The 14,117-nt window shown below is 68.4% G+C and overlaps 1 protein-coding gene across 1 annotated transcript; it reads right to left on the bottom strand.

Moving 5' to 3' along the window:
- Positions 1–1,320: 1,320 nt before the first annotated feature.
- NR4A1 (nuclear receptor subfamily 4 group A member 1) lies at positions 1,321–12,197 on the bottom strand. The gene is given in 8 exon segments (XM_065751445.1): positions 1,321–1,650; positions 3,095–3,273; positions 4,789–4,991; positions 5,870–6,021; positions 7,756–7,885; positions 8,693–8,806; positions 8,808–9,466; positions 12,193–12,197. Coding segments are annotated over 7 exon segments (1,686 nt in total). The 5' UTR covers positions 9,465–9,466; positions 12,193–12,197; the 3' UTR covers positions 1,321–1,399.
- Between the last annotated feature and the right edge of the window lie 1,920 nt (positions 12,198–14,117).

Genomic DNA, 14,117 nt, shown 5'->3' with positions numbered 1-14,117 from the left:
AGAGCAAAAAAAAAACCAATAAAAGAAGGACGGAGGGGGGGGGGAGGAGGAGGAGGAGGAGGGGGGGGGGCGGGGGGGGGAGAAAGGAGGCTGGGGGACTCCTCCCCCCCGCCCCAAATCCGCTGCTATGTACATGGTTCGGGTATTTACAACGCGGGCGTTTGTACAGAGGGGGGAGCGCCGCTGTGCGCGGTGCTGAAGGCACGTGGGGGGGCCCCGAGGGGGCGGGGGGGCCCCAAAAGGGGGGACATGGGCACCCCCGAGGTTGGGGGAGGGGGTGACACCAAGGGGACGCGGGCAGCCCCAGGGTGAGGGGTCACCCTGGCACCCTCGAGGGAAGAGCTGGCCATCCCCGGGGGGGGGGGGAGAGGGGGGGGGTACCCGGGGGTCCCACGTGGGGTGTGACCCCGGGAGCGGCACTGTCCCCAGTGGGGTGCCTGGGTGTCCCCAGTGGAGTGTGACCCCAAGGGCCACTACTGTCCCCAAGGGGTACCCGTGTGTACCCATAGGGTAATCGAATGTCCCCAATGGAGCGTGAGCCCAAGGACCAGCGCTGTCCCCAGTGGGGAGAGACCCCAGGGGCTGGCACCGTCCTCAGGGGGTACCCGGGTGACCCCATGGGTGTGACCCCGGGCTCTGTCCCCATCCCGGGGTCAGGATAGGGGTACCCAGGTGTCCCCATGGGTGTGACCCCAGGCTCCGTCCCCATCCCAGGGGGTACCCAGGTGACCCCATGGGTGTGACCTCGGGCTCCATCCCCATCCCGGGGTCAGGATAGGGGTACCCAGGTGACCCCATGGGTGTGACCTCGGGCTCCGTCCCCATCCCGGGAGGGAGATAGGGGTACCCAGGTGACCCCATGGGTGTGACCCCGGGCTCCGTCCCCATCCCGGGGGGGTACCCAGGTGACCCCATGGGTGTGACCCCGGGCTCCGTCCCCATCCCGGGGGGGAGATAGGGGTACCCAGGTGACCCCATGGGTGTGACCCCGGGCTCCGTCCCCATCCCGGGGTCAGGATAGGGGTACCCAGGTGACCCCATGGGTGTGACCTCGGGCTCCGTCCCCATCCCGGGAGGGAGATAGGGGTACCCAGGTGACCCCATGGGTGTGACCCCGGGCTCCGTCCCCATCCCGGGGGGGTACCCAGGTGACCCCATGGGTGTGACCCCGGGCTCCATCCCCATCCCGGGGGGGTACCCAGGTGTCCCCATGGGTGTGACCCCGGGCTCCATCCCCATCCCGGGGTCAGGATAGGGGTACCCAGGTGTCCCCGTGGGTGTGACCCCGGGCTCCGTCCCCATCCCAGGGGGGTACCCAGGTGTCCCCGTGGGGTGTGACCCCGGGCTCCATCCCCATCCCGGGGTCGGGCTGGGGGTACCCGTGCGTCCCCGCGGGCGCTCAGAAGGGCAGCGTGTCCATGAAGATCTTATCGACGATGGGCGGCGGCGGCACCAGGTCCTCGAGCTTCAGGTAGAAGATGCGTTGCAGCCCCTGCGTGCACAGCGTGCGCAGCTCGGGCAGTTTGCCCAGCAGCTTGGACAGGCAGCCCGGCCGCCCGGGGTCCCCCGCGCACACGTGGTCCTTCAGGCACCCCACAATGCGGTTCTGCAGCTCCTCCACCCGCTTGGGTTCCTTCAGCCCGTGGCGGTCTGGGGAAAAGGGGGAGGGGGAGTGAGGGAGGAGGGGGGACCGCGTGGGGGGCAGAGTGGGGGGTGTTGGGGGCGTTGGTGGGACGGTGACCCCATAGGAACCCAGCGTGGGGTGCTGGGGATGTAGATGGCACGGAGACCCCATGGGGATATGGGGGGGGGGGGTTGGGGCATTGGTGGTATGGAGGTCCCGTAGGAACCCAATGTGGGGCACTGATGGCATGGGGACCCCATGGGAAGCCAATGTGGGGCACTGATGGCATGGGGACCCCATGGGAAGCCAATGTGGGGCACTGATGGCATGGGGACCCCATGGGAAGCCAATGTGGGGCACTGATGGCATGGGGACCCCATGGGAAGCCAATGTGGGGCACTGATGGCATGGGGACCCCATGGGAAGCCAATGTGGGGCACTGATGGCATGGGGACCCCATGGGAATCCAACGTGGGGCACTGATGGCATGGGGACCCCATGGGAACCCAACGTGGGGCACTGATGGCATGGGGACCCCATGGGAACCCAATGTGGGGCACTGATGGCATGGGGACCCCATGGGAAGCCAATGTGGGGCACTGATGGCATGGGGACCCCATGGGAAGCCAATGTGGGGCACTGATGGCATGGGGACCCCATGGGAAGCCAATGTGGGGCACTGATGGCATGGGGACCCCATGGGAAGCCAATGTGGGGCACTGATGGCATGGGGACCCCATGGGAAGCCAATGTGGGGCACTGATGGCATGGGGACCCCATGGGAACCCAACGTGGGGCACTGATGGCATGGGGACCCCATGGGAACCCAACGTGGGGCACTGATGGCATGGGGACCCCATGGGAACCCAATGTGGGGCACTGATGGCATGGGGACCCCATGGGAACCCAACGTGGGGCACTGATGGCATGGGGACCCCATGGGAAGCCAATGTGGGGCACTGATGGCATGGGGACCCCATGGGAAGCCAATGTGGGGCATTGGGGGCACTGATGGCATGGGGACCCCATGGGAATCCAATGTGGGGCACTGATGGCATGGGGACCCCATGGGAAGCCAATGTGGGGCATTGGGGGCACTGATGGCATGGGGACCCCATGGGAATCCAATGTGGGGCACTGATGGCATGGGGACCCCATGGGAATCCAATGTGGGGCACTGATGGCATGGGGACCCCATGGGAACCCAATGTGGGGCACTGGGGGCATGGGGACCCCATGGGAACCCAACGTGGGGCACTGGGGACCCTGACAGCGTGGAGACCCCACAGGAATGCAGAGTGGGACCACCGGGACCCCCGGGAGTACAGAACCCCACAGTGGGGCCACCAGCGCAGCGCAGCCCCACACGAGGCCATCAAGAACCACCAGCTCAGGACCTCAGGGGACAGTCCCCCCCCCCACCCCCCCACCAGGAAGCCGAGGCGGGGGACCCCCGCAGTGCCCCCTCACCCGTGATGATGACGAGGGCGGCGAGGCAGGAGAAGGACGGCACGTCGACGCTCATGCGGTGCAGGCTGAGCGAGAACTCCAAGATGGCGTCGATCCATTCCCCGAAGCCGCGCACGCACTGCAGGCGGTGCAGCACCACGCCGTTACAGAAGATCAGCTTCCCCTCCTCCGGCTTCGAGCTGCGGGGACAGCGCCGGGTCACCCCACAGCGCGGCCCCGTGGCTCCGCCCACGGTCACGCAACCCGTGGTCCCGCACGGCACGGCCCCAAGGGTCCCGCCCCCCCCCCCCCCCTCAAATCCTCATGGTACGACCCCAGCGGCCCCCCCGTGGTGTGTCCCCGATGGTACGTCCCCACTGTCCCTACGTCCCCCCACCTCCCCCACCCCCACAGTGACCTCCCACCCCAACCGTCCCTGTCGTCCCCACGCAGCAGGACGTGTCCCCATAGCACAACCCCACGCATCCCCGCGTGGCGTGTCCCCATGGCGTGTCCCCACGTCGTGTCCCCGTGTCGTGTCCCGTGGCGTGTCCCTGTGTTGTGTCCCCATGTCGTGTCCCCGTGTCGTGTCCCCATGGCGTGTCCCCATGGCGTGTCCCTGTGTCGTGTCCCGTGTCATGTCCCGTGTCATGTCCCATGTCGTGTCCCGTGTTGCGTCCCGTGTCGTGTCCCGTGTCATGTCCCCGTGTCGTGTCCCCGTGTCGTGTCCCATGTCATGTCCCCGTGTCGTGTCCCTGTGTCGTGTCCCCATGGCGTGTCCCCGTGTCGTGTCCCTGTGTCGTGTCCCCATGGCGTTGTCCCCGTGTCATGTCCCCGTGTCATGTCCCAGTGTCATGTCCCCGTGTCATGTCCCATGTCATGTCCCCGTTTCGTGTCCCCGTGTCATGTCCCATGTCGTGTCCCTGTGTCATGTCCCGTGTCGCGTCCCGTGTCGTGTCCCCATGTCATGTCCCATGTCGTGTCCCGTGTCATGTCCCGTGTCATGTCCCGTGTCATGTCCCGTGTCGTGTCCCGTGTCGTGTCCCGTGTCGCGTCCCGTGTCATGTCCCGTGTCGCATCCCGTGTCGCATCCCGTGTCGTGTCCCGTGTCGTGTCCCATGTCGTGTCCCGTGTCATGTCCCGTGTCGTGTCCCCGTGTCACGTCCCGTGTCACGTCCCGTGTCGTGTCCCGTGTCGTGTCCCGTGTCATGTCCCGTGTCGTGTCCCGTGTCGCATCCCGTGTCATGTCCCGTGTCGCATCCCGTGTCGCGTCCCGTGTCGCGTCCCATGTCGCGTCCCGTGTCGCGTCCCGTGTCGTGTCCCGTGTCATGTCCCGTGTCATGTCCCGTGTCATGTCCCGTGTCGCATCCCGTGTCGCGTCCCGTGTCGTGTCCCCGTGTCATGTCCCCGTGTCGCGTCCCGTGTCGCGTCCCGTGTCGCGTCCCGTGTCGTGTCCCGTGTCATGTCCCCGTGTCGCGTCCCGTGTCGTGTCCCGTGTCGCGTCCCGTGTCGTGTCCCCGTGTCATGTCCCCGTGTCGCGTCCCGTGTCGCGTCCCGTGTCATGTCCCCGTGTCATGTCCCATGTCGCGTCCCGTGTCATGTCCCCGTGTCGCGTCCCGTGTCATGTCCCCGTGTCGTGTCCCATGTCGTGTCCCGTGTCGTGTCCCGTGTCGCGTCCCGTGTCGCGTCCCGTGTCGCGTCCGCGCGGTGCACACCGGTACGCCAGGCGGAGGATGAAGAGCTCCAGGAAGGCGGACTCGAGCAGCAGCTCCTGGTCCTCCCGCGGCAGCTCCGAGAAGCCCTGGATCTTCTCGGCCCATTTGCGGATGACGTCCATGGACCCCGAGAGGAGATCGTAGAACTGCTGCACGTCCACCGAGTCCTCCTTGTCCAAGCGGGACGGCACCGAGTCCTGAAACTGGGGAGGGGGCGGGACGAGCTGAGTCCTGGGGGGGGGGGGGGGAGGGGGGCGGGACGAGCTGAGTCCTGGGGGGGGGGAGGGGAGGGGAGGGGCGGCGGGACGAGCTGAGTCCTGGGGGTGGGGGAGGGGTGGGGAGGGGCGGCGGGACGAGCTGAGTCCTGGGGGGGGGAGGGGAGGGGCGGCGGGACGAGCTGAGTCCTGGGGGGGGGGAGGGGTGGGGAGGGGCGGCGGGACGAGCTGAGTCCTGGGGGTGGGGGAGGGGTGGGGAGGGTAGGGGGTTGCACAGAGGCACAACAGCGATTCATGGAAGTGGATGGGAATGGGGTTGGGATTGGGGAATGGGATGGGATGGGAATGGGGATGGGGATGGGATGGGATGGGATGGGATGGGATGGGATGGGATGGGATGGGATGGGATGGGATGGGATGGGAATGGGGTTGGGAATGGGGATGGGAATGGGGATGGGAATGGGGATGGGATGGGATGGATGGGAATGGGAATGGGGTTGGGAATGGGGATGGGATGGGGATGGAAATGGGGATGGGATGGGGATGGGATGGGGATGGGATGGGGATGGGAATGGGAATGGGGTTGGGAATGGGGATGGGATGGGATGGGGATGGGATGAGATGGGATGGGAATGGGGTTGGGAATGGGGTTGGGAATGGGGATGGGATGGGGATGGGGATGGAATGGGAATGGGATGGGATGGGATGGGATGGGATGGGAATGGGGATGGGGATGGCACTGATTCCATGGGATGGGAATGGGGTTGAGCTCAGGCAATGGGGTGCGACGGCGATGGGGTCGGGATCACACACCGGGTTCGGGCAGTGGAGGGGGGGGGGTGGGGGAGGCGGGGGGTGCCGCCCACCTTGGAGTAGTCCAGTTTGGTGGCACTGGGGACGGAGTCGATGTGCGCCCGCACCAGCGACGTGATGAGGCTGACGGGGGACGCGTCGGGGGGCTGCTTGGGCTTGGAGGGCAGGCGGCCCCGGCGGCCCTTCAAACTGTCGGTCCTCACCACTGCACGTGGGGCGGGACACGCGATGAGTGCGTGCGTCCTCAGCCCCACGGCCCCACAACCCCGATCCCAGTACCTTCTTTGACCATGCCCATGGCCCCATAGCCCCACGGCCCCATAGCCCCACGCCCACGGCCCCATAGCCTCAATCCCAGTACCTTCTTTGACCATGCCCACGGCCCCATAGCCCCACACCCACGGCCCCACAACCCAATCCCAGTACCTTCTTTGACCATGCCCACAGCCTCATAGCCCCATGCCCACGGCCCCATAGCCCCACGGCCCCATAGCCCCATGCCCATGGCCCCATAGCCCCACACCCACGGCCCCATAACCCAATCCCAGTACCTTCTTTGACCATGCCCACAGCCTCATAGCCCCATGCCCACGGCCCCATAGCCCCACGGCCCCATAGCCCCATGCCCATGGCCCCATAGCCCCGCACCCATGGCCCCACAACCCGATCCCAGTACCTTCTTTGACCATGCCCACAGCCTCATAGCCCCATGCCCACGGCCCCATAGCCCCACGGCCCCATAGCCCCATGTCCATGGCCCCATAGCCCCACACCCACGGCCCCATAACCCGATCCCAGTACCTTCTTTGACCATGCCCACGGCCCCATAGCCCCACGACCCCATAGCCCCACGCCCACGGCCCCACAACCCGATCCCAGTACCTTCTTTGACCATGCCCACAGCCTCATAGCCCCATGCCCACGGCCCCATAGCCCCACGGCCCCATAGCCCCACACCCACGGCCCCACAACCCGATCCCAGTACCTTCTTTGACCATGCCCATGGCCCCATGGCCCCACGGCCCCATAGCCCCACACCCACGGCCCCACAACCCGATCCCAGTACCTTCTTTGACCATGCCCGCGGCCCCATAGCCCCACGGCCCCATAGCCCCACACCCACAGCCCCATAACCCAATCCCAGTACCTTCTTTTTACCATGCCCACAGCCCCATAGCCCCACGACCCCATAGCCCCACACCCACAGCCCCATAACCCAATCCCAGTACCTTCTTTGACCATGCCCACGGCCCCATAGCCCCACGGCCCCATAGCCCCACGCCCACGGCCCCATAGCCTGAACCCCAGTACCTTCTTTGACCATGCCCACGGCCCCATAGCCCCACACCCACGGCCCCATAGCCTCAATCCCAGTACCTTCTTTGACCATGCCCACGGCCCCATAGCCCCACGGCCCCATAGACCCATGCCCACGGCCCCATAGCCCCACACCCACGGCCCCGCAACCCGATCCCAGTACCTTCTTTGACCATGCCCACGGCCCCATAGCCCCATGCCCACGGCCCCATAGCCCCACGGCCCCATAGCCCCATGCCCATGGCCCCATAGCCCCACACCCACAGCCCCATAGCCTCAATCCCAGTACCTTCTTTGACCATGCCCACGGCCCCATAGCCCCACGGCCCCATAGCCCCATAGCCCCACACCCACGGCCCCATAACCTGATCCCAGTACCTTCTTTGACCATGCCCGTGGCCCCATAGCCCCACGGCCCCATAGCCCCACGCCCACGGCCCCATAACCTGATCCCAGTACCTTCTTTGACCATGCCCGCGGCCCCATAGCCCCACGGCCCTATAGCCCCACACCCACGGCCCCATAGCCTCAATCCCAGTACCTTCTTTGACCATGCCCACGGCCCCATGGCCCCACGACCCCATAGCCCCACACCCACGGCCCCACAACCCGATCCCAGTACCTTCTTTGACCATGCCCACGGCCAAGCACTTCTGGAAGCGGCAGAACTGGCAGCGGTTCCTCCTCCTCTTGTCCACGGGGCAGTCCTTGTTGGCCAGGCAGATGTACTTGGCGTTCTTCTGCACCGTGCGCTGCGGGGGACGGAGGCGAAGGACAAAAAGGGGTTTGTGCACCGCCTGCGCCGGGAGAGCGTCCGGAGCCGATGGCACCGCGGGGACAGTGGGACGGAGGGGGGGACGTTGGGGGTGGGGATGCCACGGTGGGATGACAGGAGGGGGGGCTGGGTGTCAGAGTGGGGACACGGGGGCTCTGGGGACACCGGAGATGGGGATAATGGGGCTCAGTCCATCAGTGGGGACATTGGGGCTTTGGGGACACCGGAGATGGGGGATAATGGGGCTGAGTCCATCAGAGTGGGGACACTGGGGCTTTGGGGACACCGGAGATGGGGGATAATGGGGCTGAGTCCATCAGAGTGGGGACACTGGGGCTTTGGGGACACCGGAGATGGGGGATAATGGGGCTGAGTCCATCAGAGTGGGGACACTGGGGCTTTGGGGACACCGGAGATGGGGGATAATGGGGCTGAGTCCATCAGAGTGGGGACACTGGGGCTTTGGGGACACCGGAGATGGGGGATAATGGGGCTGAGTCCATCAGAGTGGGGACACTGGGGCTTTGGGGACACCGGAGATGGGGGATAATGGGGCTGAGTCCATCAGTGGGGACATTGGGGCTTTGGGGACACTGGAGATGGGGATAATGGGGCTGAGTCCATCAGAGTGGGGACACTGGGGCTCTGGGGACGTTGGGGATGGTCCCCCTGGATTTGGGGTCACCGGAGTGGGGACCACTGGGGCCGTGGACTCCCAGGGATGGGGACAGCAGAAGTGGGGCGCTGAGGTGTGTCCCTGCAGGGTGACCCCCGCCCCCCTCACCTTGAAGAAGCCTTTGCAGCCCTCGCAGGTGCGCACCCCGTAGTGCTGACACGACGCGTTGTCCCCGCAGACGGCGCACCGCCCCTCCCCCGCTCCGGGGCCGCGCGTTTTTGGGGGCGGGGGGCAGCGGGGGCCCCTCCAGCAGCGGCGAAGAGGGGGCGAGGGGTAACCCAGGGAAAGCCCCCGCGGGTCCGTGGGGCAGAGCGAAGGGGTCGGCGTCCAACAGCCGGGGATCCTTCGGGGAACCGACGGGGTTGGGGGGCGCGAAGAAGAAGGGGGGCTGCGCGCTGCCGCTCTTCGCCGCCTCCCCCCACTGCCGCCCGCCGTCGTAAGTCGGCGAATAGGGCCCGAAGGATCCGTCCCATCCCGGAGCTTGGGGGGCGGGGAAGTTGGGCGACGGGACGGAGCAGGGGCTGCCGTAACAGTCCGACCCGCTGGAGGAGGAGGAGGAGGAAGAGGAGGAGGAAGAGGACGAGGAGAGGGTCTCCTCGTGCTGCCCGAAGGACGCGGGGTAGCAGCCGTACAGCTGCAGCTCCTCCAGCCTCAGCGCCGGGTGCTGCCCGCCCGACGGCAGCTGGCACAGGAAGGCGTCCAGCTCCCCGGCGTAGCCCTCCATGAAGGTGCTGAAGCTGGGCAGAGCCGGAGCGGACGTGGGATCGGCACCGGGAACCTCCATGGGGTACCGGCCGCCCTCCGGGATCAGCAGATCGGTCGGGCAGCGGTCGCAGGGGCCGGCGGTGGCAGTGCCATATTGCGCCTGGATGCAGGGCATGGCTGCGGGGAGAGCGCGGCGTCAGCGGGACCGCGGCACGGGGCACACGACTGCGGGGGTCCGCGTGCCCGGGGGGGGGGGCAGGGGGCGGAGGGGGACCCCGGCAGTGTGCCCATCCCTGTGCCATCCCAAGGGTCAAGCGCCCGGGGGGGGGGAGAGGGGACACTGGGCACTTGGGGACCCCGGCAGTGTGCCCATCCCAGTGCCATGGGGTGGACAGGGGACACTGGGTAGTGGGGGACCCCGGCAGTGTGCCCATCCCAGTGCCATGGGGTGGACAGGGGGCAGTGGGCACTTGGGGACCCCGGCAGTGTGCCCATCCCAGTGCCATGGGGTGGACAGGGGGGCAGTGGGCACTTGGGGACCCCGGCAGTGTGCCCATCCCTGTGCCACCCCAAGGGTCAAGCGCCCGGGGGGGGTAGAGGGGACACTGGGCACTTGGGGACCCCAGCAGTGTGCCCATTCCAGTGCCACCCCAAGGGTCAAGCGCCAAGGGGGGGGGAGAGGGGACACTGGGCACTTGGGGACCCCGGCAGTGTGCCCATCCCTGTGCCATCCCAAGGGTCAAGTGCCCAGGGGTGGAAAGGGGTCATTGGGGGACCCCGGCAGAGTGCCCATCCCAGTGCCATCTTAAGGACCAAGTGCTCAGGGCTAGAGAGGGGACACTGGGGGACCCTGACGGTGTGCCCATCCCACTGCCACCCCAAGGGTCACGTGCCCAGGGATGGACAGGGGACACTGGGCACTGGGGGACCCCGGCAGTGTGCCCATCCCACTGCCATGGGGTGGACAGGGGGCAGTGGGCACTTGGGGACCCCAGCAGTGTGCCCATCCCACTGCCATCCTAAGCTCCATGTGCCCAGGGGTGGACAGGGGACACTGGGCACTGAGGGACCCCGATGGTGCACCCACCCCAGTGCCACCCCAAGAGCCACATGTCCAGGGATGGACAGGGGACACTGGGTAGTGGGGGACCCCGGCAGTGTGCCATTCCAGTGCCATGGGGTGGACAGGGGCAGCGGGCACTTGGGGACCCCGGCAGTGTGCCCATCCCACTGCCACCCCAAGGGTCAAGCGCCCAGGGGGGGCAGAGAGGACACTGGGCACTGGGGGACCCCGATGGTGCACCCACCCCACTGCCACCCCAAGGGCCGCGTGCCCAGGGCTGGAGGGGGCACACTGAGCACTGCGGGACCCCGACGGCGCAGCCACCCCAGTGCCACCCTTAGGACGGAGCAGCCGAGGGACGCAGAGGGGCGAGGGCACGCAGTGACCCCCCCGGCACGGGTCCGGAGGAGCGGATCCCTTCGCCTCCGCCGCTGTCCCCACGAAAGGTCACTCCGCAGCCAATGGGCGCAAAGGACATTCCCCAAAACGCTGGGTTAGCAGAGCGGCCGAAAGGGAAGGAGGGAGGAATGCGGCCGGCGGAATCCCGACGTGGCCGAGGGAAGCCCCCCCCCCCCCCTCCCCGCCCCTCCCCCACCCCCAATTCTGAACCGTTTGGGGGTCCGGAGCGGAACCCCGCGCGGTTCGGGTCCCACGGGAGCGCCCGTCCCACTGAAGCGCAAAGCGGAGCGCGAGGAGACGGCGCAACGCGTCCCACGGACCTTTAAAGGTCACGCAGCTCTCGGCCCCAGAGCCCCGCGCGGCGCTGCCGACACCGAACCCGCGGTTAAAAATACCCCGCGTGGGTCCCGTGGGCGTCCCCGCACGGTGGGACGGGAGGGGGGGGAGGGGGAAAAGGGGAGAGGGGGGGGCTTGGCACGGAGTCCCCGCTGAGTGCCACCTCCAAAAATAGCGCGTGTGTCCCCGCGGCCGTGGGGCAGCCGGGCACGTCCGTCGTGTCCCCCTCCCCCCGCACCCCTCCCCCACTTCGGGGGGGGACACGTTCCCCCCGAGGGACGGCGGTGTCCCGGACGGCCACGCGTCCCCACGCATCTCGGTGCCACCCGGACCCCACGCGGGATCGGCAGCGCTCTGCCCGTCCCGACGCGTCGTCACTTGGGGGGGGTGGGGGGGGGTCACACATCCCCCACCCCCCCCCCCCGGGGACGTGGTGCCCCCGTTCTGCAGCGGCCCCCGAGCGTTCCCCACTTGGGATCGTGGGCAGCTGCCAACGTGGGGCTGGAGCACGGAGCTGGCACGGAGCCCCCGGGGGGGGGCGGGGGGGATGGGGGGGGGGGAGCAGCCGGTGTCGTTGGGGGGGGGGGAGCACTGCCCATATTCCCCCCCCCCCCCGCACACGCACACCTGCTGCCTCGTCCTGCCCCAGTGCCATAGCGCTGCCCACTCGGTGCTGCCCATTTGGGGTCTCTGCTGCTTCCCCCCCCCCGCCCCCCCCGCCCCCATCCCCACTCGCGGCTGGACACCCCAAGAAATGCCCCCAGTGCCACCGCATCACCCCAACTCCCCCCCCCCCATACAAAACCCCCAACACCGCACAGCGGGCTCCCCCCCCCCCCCACCGCCGCGCCCCCACCCCCACAACACCGCGTACCACCGTGACCCCACATCGCGACACCCCACGGGGACCCCACGGGGACCCCACGCTCCCCTTTAAACGCGGGATCGCTCCACCGCGACTTTCCCTACAGACACTCCCCCCCCCCCCCCCACAACGACTTTCCCCGTTCCACCGGGACACCCTGGAGGACTTTTCCATTCCCACCGGGACCCCCCCCCACCCCATATCCCCCCCCGCCCCATATCCCCCCCCCCCGCCCCATACCCGCGTTCCGGCGCTGCTCCGGTGCCGCTCCGGTTCCGCTGCGCTCCGCGGGGGCTCCCGGTGCCGCCACGCCCGTTCCCCTTAAGGCGGGTAGCGCGGGGCGGGGCGGGGGGGGGGGAGTGGGAGGGGGGGGGGGGGGGGGAGTGACGCACGGCGGTCCCGAACATGGCCCGGGGGGGGGGGGCGGTTCCGGCGGGGGCGCGGCTGTGACGCGCGTGGGGTTCCATTGACGCAACCGCGGCGCTCGCGCTAAAAATACCGCGCGGCCCCGACTAAAAATAGCGCGCAACTCCACCCCCCCCCCCCCCCCGCCCCCCCCCCAACACGGAGCTCCGTTGTGGATATTGGGGAGGGGGGGAGGCCCCGATCCGGTGTTCCCCGTGGGGGCGGGGGGGTGTCCCCGGTGCCGCCCGGGGTCGGTATCCCCGTTCCGTTCCGGTAACCCCAGTGCCCCCCCCCAGCCCCCCCCCGCCAACACTCCGGTGCCGCCGGGGTTGGGGGGGTGGGGGGGGGGTACACACAGAGCGGGGCGTCCCCCAGCATGGTGCCCCCCCCCCCCCGAGAAGGAATCCCCTTCTGCAGTGCCCCAGCCTTAGTTCTCCCACTCCCCCCCCCCCACAAATGGAGGGTGACCCCCGTCAATGTCACCTTCTGCAAAGTCACCCCCCCCAGCCGTGCCCCCCCCCCCCCAATAATCTGTGCCCCCCCAGCGGTGCCCCCCGCTCCATCAGGGCCCCCCCCGGTAATGCCCCCTTCAGTGCTGCCCACTTAGAGCCGAGCTCGGGGCGGGGGGGGGGGCACAGCCCACGGGATCTCGGGGGATTCCCGGGGGGGTCCCCCACCGGGGGGGGGGGAGGGGTTCCCCGTGACGTCACGGAATCCCGCTGACGTCACCGAGAACCTCGGCAGGGAACCTCGGAGCTGTGGGGTCCCGCCCCCCCCCGCGACGTTCAGACGTTCCGCATCACGGGACCCGGGGGGGGGGGGACACCCCGTGACGTCACCACCCAACCCGTGACGTCATCACCCAGCGTGTGACGTCCCCTAGGACGGGGGGGGGAACTTTTTCGGGGTGCATTGGGGTGTCCCCGAGGAGAGGGGGGGGGGTCTCCCAGCAGGATGGGGTCCCCACACTTTGGGGGGCGCATTGGGCCCCCCCAGCGCTCTCTGCTGATGGTTTGGGGACGCGGGGGTGGAGGGGGGGCACAGCGCTGATGCTGGGGGGGCCCCAATCCGCATCGCCCCCCCCCCACGGGCGGAAGGGTGTGGGGTGGGAGTGATTTCCTTTAGGAAACGGAGCAGGAAGGGACCCGGGGGGGGGGAGGGGCTTGAGGGGGGGGGGAACACGCGGGGCGGCCCCATAGGATCGAGGCTGACATCGGTGAGCACGGTGCAAAGACCTTTCTGGTGGGGGGGGGGCTGCATCGCGGGGGGGGGCTCGGCATGGGATACTTCCCCCCCCGCCCCCCCCCATCATGTCCTTGTCCCCCAGTGCCATCCACACCACGTGCAAAAAGTCTCTGTATTGGTACAAAACCCCCCCCTTTCTTTTTGGGGGGGGGATATATGGGATGGAGGGTCCCCACAGCCCCCCCCCCCCCCAGCACAGAGGGGGGGTTGGGTCCTCAGTTCCTGAGACGGGCCGTGGTTTTGGGCTGTGTGGGGACAGCACCACGACCCCAAAACCTCTGTGTGGGGGGGGGGGGGCATAACCCCAAAAGTGTCTTTTTGTGGGCGGGGGGGCTCCACTGGGACCCCCCCCACGAGCCCCCTGCCCCCCAGTGGGGGCGGGGGGGTGGTGTCCCAGAGCTCCATCCATTGGCCCCTCTATGGAGGAGGGGTTCGGGGTGGGGGGGGGGGGAGCGCACCCCACTGCAATAAATAAATAAATACCCTTCGGTGCTGCGGGGGGGGGGTGTCCCCCC

The sequence above is a fragment of the Cyrtonyx montezumae genome, unplaced genomic scaffold (genome assembly GCF_038088225.1).
Source record: "Cyrtonyx montezumae isolate F1298 unplaced genomic scaffold, pur_monq_1.0 scaffold_70, whole genome shotgun sequence".
Lineage (NCBI taxonomy): Eukaryota > Metazoa > Chordata > Aves > Galliformes > Odontophoridae > Cyrtonyx > Cyrtonyx montezumae.
This window is presented reverse-complemented; position numbering and strand designations above follow the sequence as displayed.